This window comes from Labrus bergylta, chromosome 4 (assembly GCF_963930695.1).
Source record: "Labrus bergylta chromosome 4, fLabBer1.1, whole genome shotgun sequence".
NCBI classification, from domain to species: Eukaryota; Metazoa; Chordata; class Actinopteri; order Labriformes; family Labridae; genus Labrus; species Labrus bergylta.
Genome location: NC_089198.1, coordinates 29467222 through 29481451, shown reverse-complemented (window position 1 = coordinate 29481451; position 14230 = coordinate 29467222). Strand labels below are relative to the sequence as shown.

The 14230-nt window shown below is 41.4% G+C and overlaps 1 protein-coding gene across 1 annotated transcript; it reads left to right on the top strand.

Moving 5' to 3' along the window:
* The first annotated feature begins 213 nt into the window (after positions 1-213).
* On the top strand, positions 214-10809 carry dnajb6a (DnaJ heat shock protein family (Hsp40) member B6a). The gene is made up of 8 exons (XM_020659302.3): positions 214-388; positions 3282-3384; positions 4976-5085; positions 5846-5911; positions 7122-7232; positions 7355-7501; positions 8695-8911; positions 9913-10809. The coding sequence occupies exons 2-8, from the start codon at positions 3320-3322 to the stop codon at positions 10016-10018; spliced, it is 822 nt and encodes a 273-aa protein (XP_020514958.1). The 5' UTR covers positions 214-388; positions 3282-3319; the 3' UTR covers positions 10019-10809.
* The last annotated feature ends 3421 nt before the right edge of the window (positions 10810-14230 follow it).

Genomic DNA, 14230 nt, shown 5'->3' with positions numbered 1-14230 from the left:
TATATTAGTCCGTTTTGCTTATATTATGTCTATATTTAATGTTATTCTACATTGAGAGCACAGTTACAGAAGACAAATTATTTGTGTGTGTTTAAGCATACATGGTCATTAAAGCTGATTCTGATTCTGAGTTGCGGGTGTGTGCCGGGTGCGTCCAGCTGGTGGCGCTAATGTACATCTTCACTTGTAGTAACTGCCAATAAACACAAAGTGGATGAAACGAAGAAGTCGGAAACCGGAAGTTGCGTCCGAGCGGAGAACCTGCAGTTTGCAGAACATGAATAAATCTATGGAAATCACCTGTTTAGCTCCTATCAAGGCTTAAATAACACATTGTGTACCTGTTCTACCTTCCCGCCGACTTCCCCGACAACTGGACTTGCTTTGGGTAAGAGTGTTTGACGTGAAAGCTAATGTGTCTAATGATGTGTTTACTGAGCTCTAACCAGCTTACGGCAGGATGCTAAAGGTGAGCAGCTAACAGCGGCTACCCACACAAACAAATCTCTTTGAGCATCACAGCCTTTATTACACACTGCTAGAAATAAATGAATTCAAATGAGTTATCCAATGCTATGTTATTTAGGTATTATGTAGGTGTTAGCTAGAAAGGACATTTATACCTGATATTAAAACGTTCAGTGTTGGTTATCTAAGTATTGATGCTGTATGCCCGGTGTTTCGTTTTAAACAGTGACCGTGCTAACTGATGACGTTTAGCCGAATGCGTCTGTTGTTGTCCTACACGTTACAATGGATGTTGAATCCCTCTTTGTTTGTTCTGCATTGTAATGGAAGGAATACTGAATCAAATCTGTGCAGTAAAATAACACCAAGAGGAATTCACCAGGACACTCTACGTTTACAACATCTGTTGTATCTATGACAACACCTGACGCATTCGGCTCAAAGTCACCAGATAACACGGTCACTCGTTATCAATAAAGACCTGTTTCAATACCGCAGATCAAAAGTTGAAGTCCTATAGACAACACATAAATGTCTTCTGTTTAATTTGCACACAATGCAAGCAGTCACGTGCACTGTCTTAATTGCACATTTAATTCTAAACCTTTATTTAGGCCTCACACCATTGTGGTTTCCCTCATTTTCAATTTAAAGAAAAATCACAATTAAAACATGCTGGATTTATATTTAAGAAAAATTGTGATTGAAGATGTAGGGTTTTTATTTATCTGGAATAATTTCTGAAAAAAAAAAAAAACGTTTTCAGCAGATCAGCTGATAATTCCTCCTTGTCTACTGTCCATCCTTCCTCCTCTCTGGTCAAGACCCCCGCAGACGAGGTCAGAGTACCAGCAGCTCTGATAAAGACCTTTGTACGACTCGATACAAAAGAGCCTTTGTTAAATACAGAAGCATTACTCTGAGGCAATCTCATAGGAGAAAATCACTCTGTAGTTGAGCTGCTCACACTCAGTGGGAATAAACCATCTGTGATGAGATGGCATGAGCAGACATCTTTGAGCAAAGAAGGTCACACAAGCTTTAAATGTTGTTTTATGTGAACTTGTATTATTTATAACGTGTTATTCACAAAGCTTCCTAAGTACAAAGAGTCACTACTGCTGATGTAATTCTAAGAAAGCAGCAAAAAAGGAGCAAACTCAACCGTAGGACTGCGAATCTTTGGGTGTCTCACGATTGGATTTTTGAATTAGGATCTACTTCAATTATCTGTGAGACTGGCTGAATTTCTTGTTGCTCTCTTTGGCATTCTACTGAGTTAAAGAGCTAGCCTTAGCACTTAGCAGGGAGTGACTGATAAGCCAAAAAATAAATAAATCGATTTTTGGAACTTATGAATCTATTTAAAATCTCAGAAGATAAGAATCTCCAGTTTTACATAAATCGTTTTTTTCCCCACACCTCTACTCAACCGTAACACAATTGTTCAGGTGTACGATCAGATGTTTGGTCTGAAGGCCTTGGTACTGAATTGCCTTTAACATATTTGAACAATTTCCACAGTATGCCAGAGTTTGCCTGCATTTTTGTTGGAAATTAAAACCAAGAAACAACTAGAGCCCGGCCGATTGATCGGGCGGCCAATAGGTCGATATCTGCATATCAAGTGATTATCGGTTAATTTTATTACAGATATGCACCGATATTACAAGATTTATTCACCAGCCGAATATCATTTCATTTGAGTATCATCATATTACACTAGCAGTTCTCTGTCACCAGCAGAGGGCGCTATATGGATAGCAACAAACATTATCACTCTCTGTGACGCAATTACATGAGTTACTTTCCAGCTAAGTGACCATCTTGTCTTCATGTTTAATCTTTTCCACAAGTGTTTGATAACTGCATTTGAGGAATCAACACAATAAATGTGTACATTTATATCAATCCATCTCTACAGATTAAAGATAGAACCAGGAACGCTATCGGCCGATATATAGGAATCGGAATTAAGATCGATATCAGTAAATAAAATCGTTCGGGCACTAAAATGACCCAGTATTTGTTGCTGTGATATCACAACAGGTATATAGTTTAATAACTAGTATGATACCTACGTTTAAAAATCTGCTATCATGACAACTCTAATCCAGGATGTAATCAATCTAACATGGGGCGGCAGCAGCTCACTCTGTAGGGACTTGGGTTAGGAATCGGAGGGTCGCCGATTCAAGTCCAGAAGTTGGTCTGGTAGCTGGAGAGGTGCCAGTCCACTTCCTGAGCACTGCTGAGGTGCCCTTGAGCAAGGCACCAAACCCCAAAACTGCTCTGGAGCGCTTGCTGCCCCCTCACTCTGAGACCTCTCCATTAATGCATGTCCATAGGATCCTGTTTGTGCATGTGTGTGTATTTTGGCCTATGTTTATGTAGCATGTTCATTAAACAGAGTGTAAAACTGAATTTCCCCTCGTGGGATTAATGAAGGATAAATTATACGGTTCATTACAGACAGAAAAATAAGAACACTAAAAATATCTTACCACGAAAATCGATTTCTCTGTGACATGCAGAAACAAATCTGATATGATCAATCACTCTCCTGCTAGCTGTGTCGGATGTTTAGGTCATGCTCTGTCTCTCTTTGTATCCACAGTACATGTAATGAGTGTATCAGTATAGTTTGTTTACAGTGAGGGAGGCGGGGCTTAGTGAATGTTCGCTCCTCACCTGCTAACTCAACTAGTAGAATGTAAAGAAGCCTTTGACAGGTCTTTGTTTGGACCCTGAGTCCTGCTGATGTGTGTGTTACACGACTGATCAGATGTTTTTTTGTTGTTTTTGTTTTTCAGGTTGATCCGGCTCCCTGAAGTTTCTCCCTCCCCCCATCATGATGGACTACTACCAGGTGTTAGGTGTCAGGAGAGACGTGTCTGCAGAGGAAATCAAAAAAGCGTGAGTTTGTTTACATTTTCAAATGTGACATCGCAGCAGTGATTCAATGAATGAATCAGACATCGCAGCAGTGCCGATCAGAATGATTAATCTGCAGTTTGTTAAGAAAGTGTGTGACAGCAACACAATGTCAAGTTCAAGCATGAGAGTGAGGTAGTGTTGTAGTCAAGACCAACCTAACCGAGACCCCAGACATACCCGAGACCACAGTGCTCAAGACCAAGACATTAAGAGATCGAGACCGAGTCAAGACCAAGACTAAGGCAGGGCGAGACCGAGACAAGACTAAGATCATAATTATCACTGAAAAATCCTCAGCTTGTGTGCAGCGTGTCACTCTCGTAGACCGTAACACTGGGAAGGTTGCAGCTGTGACCGGGGGATAAAAATCAAGTTATTTGTTCCTTTTAGAAAGAGGCGCTTTCGTACTCACAGTAAGGACTTGAAAATAGCCGATCTGTGGTGGTCTTGGCCAGATTTAAATCCTGATGCCGCCCAGACTGAGACCGAGACAAGACCAAGTAAAAAAAATGCTTTAGATTCCAAGATTCCTAACTTCAAAAGGTGGTCTGGAGACTTTGAGTACTACAACAGTAGAGTGAAAACAGTGTCACTCACCTTCAGTGTTAACAATTTGAATCCTCACATGCACACTGCGAGGAGTGTTTGGACCAAAAGCTCATCAAAAAGTTTGCATCCTGTAATTCCATATGACGTCACTCAAAGACTCAAATAACAGGGGGATGGTCACAGGATGACCCCAGTCACACCAAATTGCAGATTTTTCAAGGCTGCACAGTGAAAGCCTATCAGAGTTTACATACTTCCCAGCAGACCTCATGTCAGAAGGAATCAGTCTGATCTCCTTATAAAAAACAAGCATCTGTAAGGGCCCTTCTTTGCATGTTTCTTCTGTTGTACTGAGACAAAAACACAACCACGTCTCCTTCATGGTGTAGTTTGAGTCACATCACCGTAAAAACGGTTTAGTTTGGGTTCATACAGTAGCGCTGTAGTGAGATAGATTTCAGCCGATGTGTGCCTTTTCTAGATCAGGGGCGGGCACCGGGTTGGCCCAGTTCCCAGCTGTCATTGGGCGAGAGGCGGGGTTCACCCTGGAGAAGCAGCATGCGGTGATGGTGGAGGCTGCTGTGCAGAGTGAACACCTGCCACATCAGGATGTAAACCCACACATTCACACAACAGACATGCAGACTTCAGAAAACTCTGATTTAACATTTTCAACCATTACAAATCATCTGCAGAAAAATAGTTCCTGAAGGCGTGTGGATTCTGGTTTCCCTGTAGGTTTTTCAATGAAGAGAACTTTTGGAAAAAAGCTCCAGCAATCTCTTTGACAAGGGCATGGACAGTATTATACACACTTCTTCAAAACACTGCACAGCTCTTCTACATGACTACTGGTCATATTTTACTGTCTCCTGATTTTCTACCTTTTTATATTGAAATGTCCATTTGATAGCTTTTCATTGGTGACTATCAAATTAACTGACTTTGTGTTTTGTATATTTAAAGAACGACTTGAAACAAACCTGATCAAGTCTATTTTCCTCCCTCTGTCCTGGTGCAGGTACAGAAAGCTGGCCCTGAGGTGGCATCCTGATAAAAACCCAGAGAACAAGGATGAGGCTGAGAAGAAGTTCAAGGAGCTGTCGGAGGCGTATGAAGTCCTGTCAGATGGTTCGTATCACAGCTCTCTGTGTTAGTCTGCAAAAACACCTTTTTGTGCTGATGTTTAACCTCTCGGTCGACTAAACGATCACATTCTTAGTAAGGCGCTGTTGACAACATATCCCCCGGGGGAGGGGGGGTACAGAGCGAGGGGAGATCATTCACTGGGTGGTTTGGTCACCTTGAACAAATAAAAGAAGAAGAAGAAGAAAAAAAGTTCAGTAAATCTACTCAGTCCATCTATCATCTATTTGTGGGAAAGCATGTGCAGGAGATGTGGTCGTCATGGTTACGTCTGTGGAGTGTGGCTGCTCAGGGAACTGAGGTGGCAGGTTAGGCATGATGGGAGGGAACGACATTCAGCTCGTATTGTTAATGCACTCAAATACAAGATGAAATGATTGAGCTCGAGCCGCCAACCTCGAGTCTGAGTCACATTTTTATGAGACTGAAGAACGATTTGAGTCCAGTGTGAAACTTGAGCCCCGTCTCTGATGATGTTTTAGACTTCATTATTGATCGCCTGGTACTGCACCTCAAAGCTGGAATGAGCTAAAAACATGAAACAAGTAACTGCAGAAAAGACCCTAACTGTAAAAACTTGTCAAACAAATTCTCTTTAGTTAACTACTTCTCAGAAGTAGCCGGATTAATTAGATGTTACCCTATAAAAGAGCCTGTTGTGGTACTCGTCTATACGATGCACAGTGTTAGCTCCCACTTCATGTTACATACATTTTTCCTTTTTTATTTTCCTTTTGTCTTCTAGCCAATAAGAGGTCCTTATACGATCGTTACGGCAAAGAGGGACTGTCGGCGAACAACGGAGGACGAGGTGAGTGCTCTTTTTTAAACCTCTCAAATCTAAATAACATCTTCTTCTGTCATAGAAGTTAAGAAAGGTCACTGTGTGGAATGATTTTCTTCTGGGGGTGTTATGATCGGTCCTGTGAGGGAAGATTCTTGATTTAATCATTGCAGTGTGGTGTCTTTGTAGAGAGTGATGTTACAGCTGTGTGTTCCAAAAAAAACAAACATCACCCTCTTTAACAAAGAGCTCTGTCTCTGTAGGGATCCTCTCTTTAAAGGTCACATATTCTCCTCCTTTTGAACAAGTTTAAATAAGTCTCAGAGCTCCCTAAAACATGTCTGTCAAGTTTCTTGTTCTAAATCCACTCTGATCCTGTATTTGATCATGTCTATAAACCCCTCTATTTCAGCCATGCTCAGAACAGGCTGTTTCTGTGTCTGTAGCTTTAAATGTAAATGAGCTGTGTCTGACCACACCCCCTCTCTGGACCTTTAATGAAAAAAAAAATAAACCTAAAAATAAACCCACAGTTGATTGTATCATTCTAAAACACGTGATGTCAAAAAGTATCAAAGTATCTTTACTCAACTTTACTCCCGATCTTCTTTGGTTTGCATTTATTTTTTCTGTAAACATCTTGTTGTTTTCAGTTTGTTTCTGAGCGGCCCAGTTTTTACCAGTTCCTGTAAATGTTCACTTCACATTCACATGAAAAAAGTCCAGTTTTCTAGACGGTGAAGACTTTTTCAGAACATTTTTTTAACCTTTTTTTAACCAGGAAAGAATCTCCTTGAGATTACAAATCTCTTTTCCAAAAGTGTCCTGGTCGAGACAGGCAGCTGAGGGTAAAATGAAGTTGTTAGCATCTGTATATTTATTATACAGATGTTAACATCTTAAACTTAACGCGAGGCATGATTCTATTAAATGTTGGTCTTAAAGGAGATACAGAACTTTATTTCTCTGAGCGTTTGGTCATGATGAGCACGCTGTTACACACTAAGTAAGTCGTCAGACTGTTCAGAGTGTTTGAAGCTCACGTCTGATCGACTGTCGGTGCTTTTGGTCGGCACGTCATGTGGCGAACCCTCACAGTGGAGAACAGGGTGGGGGGCACTCTTGTTTGCTGAGAAAACAAACTGACTCAGCAGTATTGGATACCTTTGACTCTGTTTTGGTTGTGTAACAGTTGAACTCTGTTGACGCCTCTGCTTTCCTCAACGTGATGTTTCAGGGGGACATTATCACAACGGAGACCATTTCCACGAACCATTCACATTCCGAAACCCCGAGGACGTCTTCAGGGAGTTCTTTGGAGGCAGAGACCCCTTTGCAGACTTATTTGGTGAGTCAAACTATTTCTGTGTAAAAACATCACTAAGTCTACTTTCAGAGACGTTAACACTTTTAACCATTCATTAAATGTCGTGCACTTGCGCCTGTCCGTCTCCCGTCTGGTCTTCTCAGGTGCTGATCCGTTTGGTGATGATCCGTTTTTCGGAAGCGGTCGGCGGCACCAAAGTCGATCCAATCGCAACCGGGCGGGTGGTTCATTTTACGGGGGCTTCGTTGGTTTTCCACCCTTCGGCGCTGGCTTCTCACCTTTTGACCCAGGTAACACAGCCTACACGCTTCAAGATAATTGGGGCCAATTTTTGGCACGATTCCCCCCTGTCCTGACAACCCAAAGCAAAGTCTTGACTTTTTTTTAAGGTTCTAAAGATGGTCCTGTCAGATTTTCCTGTGGTGTACGGTGTGTTAAGTGTGATACTGATTTCATATTGTAAATAATGAACATTCAAAATTGTTGCTCTCCACTTTCTATAGGAACAAAACTGGGCTGACTAAGGACTTACATAGTCGAACCTGATTGGTCAGATTTTGCCCATCAGCCACTGATTGTCAACAGTTTTTTTTTTTTTTGGCGCTTATAGATCCATATTCTTATTTACAACACAAGAGATAACTACATAATAACACTATTTGTCTTCTTGACTTGGAATAAGAATGTAATCTATGATGGGACTTGTTCCATAATGTTTCTTACTCATTAAGTCTGTAACCATATTACACATGCCCATTTAAGCAGGCACACACTGACAGCTCATCTGTGTGTGTGGATTCAACCACCACAGCGGCCACAATCTACATATCTGTCAGACCAGCAACAAACAAACAATGATTATTACTGTCTTTTCATTTACCAGTGGAAGACTTACTGTACTCTCCTCATCATAATATGCCACCAAAAGGAGTCCAAATCCAGAGAAAGATTGAATCCAAACACATAACATCCTTAAAGATCCACAGACTGCTTCACATTTACCTCCACTGTTTCGCTGACCTTTTGATGACATCACTGTTTACAGACTATAACAGCCAATGGTACAGGCTTAAGACATGCCGTTATTAAAAAAACCTTTTCCGCTGCCAACTAGAGGCTGACCTGATACAATAGTCACTCATAATTATCAGTGTGTTAGCATAAATATTTTCTTGTATATGTGCAGATAGGAACTTTCTTTTCACCAAACATTGATGCAGAGAACAATGCTGGTTGATATAAAACTGGGTGTCATGCAGGTTGTCCAACAGAAAACATTCAGATTCTGTGTTGTCTAATCTTCTTCAGCACATTTAGAGAGGCTGACAGCTGAACAAACGACCATCATAGTGATGGGTTTGTTGACCATGTTTGTCGATGTGGCTTTACTGAAATCCACTGAAACTCAAAGTTCTTACAAACCTCTGTAAAAAAACTCTCCTGTTTCCTGTTCAAAGCAGACTCTCTCTGTCCTGTCTTTCAGGCTTCGGCTCGTTTGGCTCCATGGGCACCATGGGTCACATGGGTCACATGACGACCATGGGCAGTCTGGGAGGAGGAGGGGGATTCACCTCTTTTTCGTCCACCTCCTTCGGGGGAGGAGGAGGAGGAGGCGGCGGAGGCGGAGGAGGCATGGGCAACTTCCGCTCCGTGTCGACCTCCACCAAGATCATAAACGGCAGAAAGATCACGACTAAAAGGTAGATTCTGAACGAACATCAGACCATGAGAAAGTCTGTCTCACTTCTGGATTGTTCTCGACAACACCAGACTGTAAAGAGGGCGTAAAGATTGAAGACCTAGGCTCCTAACAATGAGTTATTTATTGTTTTTAACAACTGTAATGTTCTCAACGTGCCAGGAAAACTGTTAAATCAAATGTATTGATGCATGTCCTTTTTGGGCTTCCGTAGCCCAAATACTGGGTCATTTCTTTGTTTTTAATTACTAAACGTTATGAGCAAACTTCTACACACTGTCTTACTCAAATTCTTCGACACACTGACACACCTGTCTTATGAAGTAGATATAGTTTAGTAAAGAAGAGTATCAAAATAACAACATTTTGACGAGATAAATCGACCAGCTGATATTGCCATATGTGACTATCGGGATCGGCTAATTTTATCGCAGATATGCACCGATATCACAAGATTTATTCACAAGTCAAATAGCATTTCATGGGAGTTTCATTGTATTACACCAGCACTTCTCTGTCACCAGCAGAGGGTGCTGTATGGATAGCAACAAACATGATCACTCTGCAGAGTTTTAAGCAGTGATGCATGTACATGCTCAGTTACTTTCCAGTGGAGTGACCGTCTTGTCTTCATTATTAATCTTTTAATAAGAGTGTTTGATAACTGCATTTGAGGAATCAACACAATACATGTGTACATTTATATCAATCCATTTCTACATATTGAAGATAGAACCAGTAAAGATATCGGCCCATTTATTATTCATCCCTAATATCGGTATCTGTTACAAAAAATCCATATCGGTCGGGCCCCTAATTTTGACAACCTTATCACACAAGCATCATGGCTGTTCAGCCCAGAGTCCTGACATCTTTCATGGCCAAAAGAGACCACAACCTGATCTTGTCTTTAGCCCTGTGTAGTTGAGACTGACAGCTTCTTCTCTGTCAGTAAACTGAACGTCTGGTCTAACTCCTTTTTGTGTGTTTTTTCTCCACCAGAATTGTGGAGAACGGTCAGGAGCGGGTGGAGGTGGAGGAGGACGGGCAGCTGCGCTCTCTAACCATTAACGGTAAGGAGCAGCTGCTGCAACTGGAACACAAGTGAGGACAGGAGGCGCCGTCTGCTGGAGAAAATGTTACCTCGGCACAAAACACAACAACAAACTTGAGCTGGAAACAGAAGAGAAGAAAAAAAAAAGCAACAAAATGATGTAATAATATTAATGATAATAATAATAGTGCTCTACTGTTGTTTGGATGTACAAACTTAGATTGTGTTTATTTCCCCTCCTGTGCTCTCTCTCCTTCTCTCTCTCTCTGTTGACCCTTTCTTTAATTCAGAGGACGTTTCTATGCATTCATCGATGTTTTTTTTTCCTGAGTTTAAGCTCAGGTGTGTTATTGTTTCCGTGTTTGGGACCACAGTATCGTTCTGATGTGTATGAAGCCCCCCCTCCCTCCCTCAACCTTCCAGTACTTTCTGTATGCACTCCACTCTGTGTCAGAAGATATGGCATGACCCTGCTTTTTCATCTGCACATAAAAAAAAAAAAAAAGACAAACGGATTTTAAAAGGTGGGTAGGAATACCTGAAGCTCCCCTCCCCCCGCTCTGTTTACTGCTTGTCTTCTTAGCCATGATTCTGTTTTTCTTTTTTTTATGAAAAAAAATACAATGTTAGGGTGAGTTATGCAATTTTATATGTTCTAAAACCAACGTGTTTTTGTTTATTTAATGATGCATGTACACCTGTTGATGTTGAGTCTTAATGTTGAAGCTGCATTATGATGCACAAATAACGGAGGGCATTCTATAAATGATCTATGAATATGGAAGGAATTTTGTGTACTTTGTAAACCAATAAATCTGAGTTTCAATCCGTTTTCAGGATGCTGACATGTTGGCTTGTTTTACAACTCGTCTGTACGTTTGCCCGCCACGTAGATCCATATCCAAGTGTCAGCCCTGCAGGTCATATGCTGCTTTCATGTGCTGCTCGGGTGGTCCAAGTTTCCGAGTAACTGTTACCATGGACTGTAAATAATAAAAATAGTCTGTGACTGTTAGAAGTGAGCAAAAAGTTTGTGTAATAGTGAATTTATAAAAAGTATGTTAACATTACCAAAGATCGATGATAGACTTTTTAGTTGTTTCATCAGATCTGCGGCTGTATGTTTTGGACACTCATGGGAGGGTCTCTTTGCAATCAACTGTCAAGAAAGCAGTTACTTTCAGAGAATAGCTTTGCAAGCCTCCAATGGCTTCAATTAGCGCAAATTTGAACTGCAACAAAGTGGGACCGCGATACCAGATTTTTAAACTTCCATACGACTCTTGTAAAAAAAAAAAAACTATATTGATATCTGTTTAAATATCACAGCAACATAAATACTCTAGACGTCATAGGCGCTGACTATTGGGTCATTTCTAGTTCTTCATAACAAAATTTGGAGGCAATCTCCTGCACATTGTCTAAATTGTTGCTGAATTGTTGTAAATGTTTTTGTGCGTTTCTGACAGTGCCCTCCCTCTGCTTTCTGTCTGTTTGAAACGTAACTTTTGAGTCTTCATGAGACACCATAAGGACATCGTCACAATGGAAGAAGCAGCAGCTTTACTCTGAGCTCCCTCAGTGTGTCTGAGCTCTTCACCCTGCCAAGGCTGAGACCGGACACCCTGCAGAGGAAACTCACTTCAGCCGTTTGTATTCACAATCTCGTTCTTTCAGTCACGGCCTGTAGCTCATGACCATAAGTGAGGGTTGGAACGAAGAGCGATGGAGAATGAAAAGATTTGCCTCTCGTCTCTATTCCCTCTTCACCACGTCGGTCGGGTCCAACTCCCACATTACTGCAGATGCTGCACCAATCTGTCTGTGGACCTCATGATCCATTTTAACCTCACTGCTTTTATTGGAAAGTGTCTTGAGGTAACATTTGTTTTGAATTCTTCCAGCAGAGAACCATGACCTCAGACCTGTAGGTGCTGACCCTCAGCCCAGCTAACACTGAAGAAGCCAACAGAACCACATCATCTGCAAAGAGCAGAGATGAGATTTTTAGGCCCACAAACTGGAAACCCTTCTCCCCCTGGCTGCACCATGAGATCCTGAAACCCACAAAGAGATTCTGTGACAAACAACCCTGGCAGAGGCAAACTCGCCATGGGAGTCTGACTTCTGTGTTGAGGTCTTTGGACACAGCCCTCACTTTGGTCATACAGGGACCAGGTGACTTGAAGCTGTGGACCTGCAACCCCTTGTCCAACAGTACCCACGACCCCAAAAAGGACATGTTTCAAATAACATGTACACTGGATGAGCAATTTCAAGACTCCCCCCAGAAGCCCAGCAAGGGTAAAAAGTCGGTCCACTGTCCCGTGGCCTGGACGACATCAGCACTGTTTCTGTGTGCGTCATTAGGTGTAAGGCCAGCATAACTCTACATCAGTAGTGGATGAACAGAGATGAAACCAGAGCTTTATGTAATTTGAGCACTGATTTTTTTCCTGGGTTATAAAAAGCAAAGTTACTTCTAAGGCTGATTTTTTATGAATCATTGTAAACCTGTCGTAGTACAGAGCTCCATTAGCTCTGCTGTGATGCTCTCCTACATGTGCTGCAGACTCGGCTGAGTGGATTTGTAAAGTAAGGAGTCAGAGTTGTCAGCAGGACAAACTACTATGTGGTTGTTGGACTGCTGGCACTGTGAGAAACTCATCCACTTAGGCTGATAGATAGAGGTGAAACACAGGGAGCACGAGGGGCGGATACAATGAAATACAGTTAGAGCTGTAATTAAATGTGTCTTCATCATGAATCAGTAACAAATCGTTACACACCCGACCACATCTCAAAAGGTTCTGAAGTCAATTACACAAAACATCTTTTCCCAGTTAGATCGGGCAGCTCGTATGTGACCTGTTAGCTTTCAGACAAAATGAGTTTTCTGTCCTGAGTGTTTTCTGACTAATCACCACTTAATCCTTCCGCATGAATCGCTCACATAAAGTAGATTGTTCGATTGTTGATCGAGTGTTGCTGCTTGTTTTTTTCTAATCCGCCCCTTTTTGTGTTTCTGTACCTCCTGACACAAAGCAATGAATGTTTGTCCTCTGTGGGAGACATGAATCCTCTAAAAGAATGTTTCTAAAACCCTTTCAGCTTTTCAAACTGGAACCTGCTGGGCCATGTAGAGGACATCAGGGCCTTTCTACCGAGCCGTCATCTGAAGGGGTGTGTCATTCTCAGGAGTTCTCCCTTTTCAAAATGGATGCCCTCTCGACAGACACATCTCCTCTACTAATAATCATCGTCTACATCCTCTTTTATGGAAGCTCAAAAAGAACGTGCATCCCTACATTTGATTTAATCTGCTTTCCTAGTGAAATAAAGAGTAATACATCTGGTTGTTCTCTTGAGATCTTGACTTTTTTTATCTTGTATCTACAGATTTTTTTTTTAATTAAATTAATTCATTAGAGTGTGCAGTGGCAGCTTGGCAAGTCTGGGTCTGGCCTATCACAATGACCAGCTTATTGTGTCACACATCACCATAAAATCATCTCATAATCATGAAGGAAACACGCTTTGTTATTGAGGAGAAAAACAAGTTGAGATCTCTGGAAACACTTGCATATTATTGATTCTTGTCCAATTTTGGCTTATGTACTCATTCATAGACATTTAGCTTTGAAAGGTTCCAACTCAGTTTGGCAGTAGTTCCTCTGAATTATTCAATACATTCGATTATTTAGTGATTTTCCCAGTTTGCGATCTCCAAGAGATTCTCTGTCCACTTATCTCCTTATCTCTGACAGTCAGAAGATTGAAGAGATGCTCGCTCTCTTCCTGCTCGTAGGGAAGAAGAACCTCCTGCTAACACATCACAAAACAAAGTGCAAAGATCAGTCTGTGCAGTGAGCAAACTAGTTACTCATGGTAACAGCTGCAGGGTCACCATGATGATATAAGATTGATTTCATTAGAGCTTTACTTGTATCATCTGTGTTTAAAATTCTGGTATGATGACAACCCTTGTCTTAAGTGACACATTAATGAATAAATTGATGCAAGAAAAAACCGTTGTATTTGTATTTCTAAGTTTTAATTTCTAATTCATTAAAATATTCTTACAACTCTTTAAGTTCATTCTAAAGCTGTTCCTCATTTTCACAAATCCTCAATGATTCACTAGTGTTTAAAACTTTGGATTCGGCTCGGGGTGCGGGAGGTTTAGGGTAGGAGCCTGTGTTTGGGTAAAATAAGACAAAGGGTGCGTTCGAATTGTCCCTCCTATCTCCTTTCACTATCCACTTT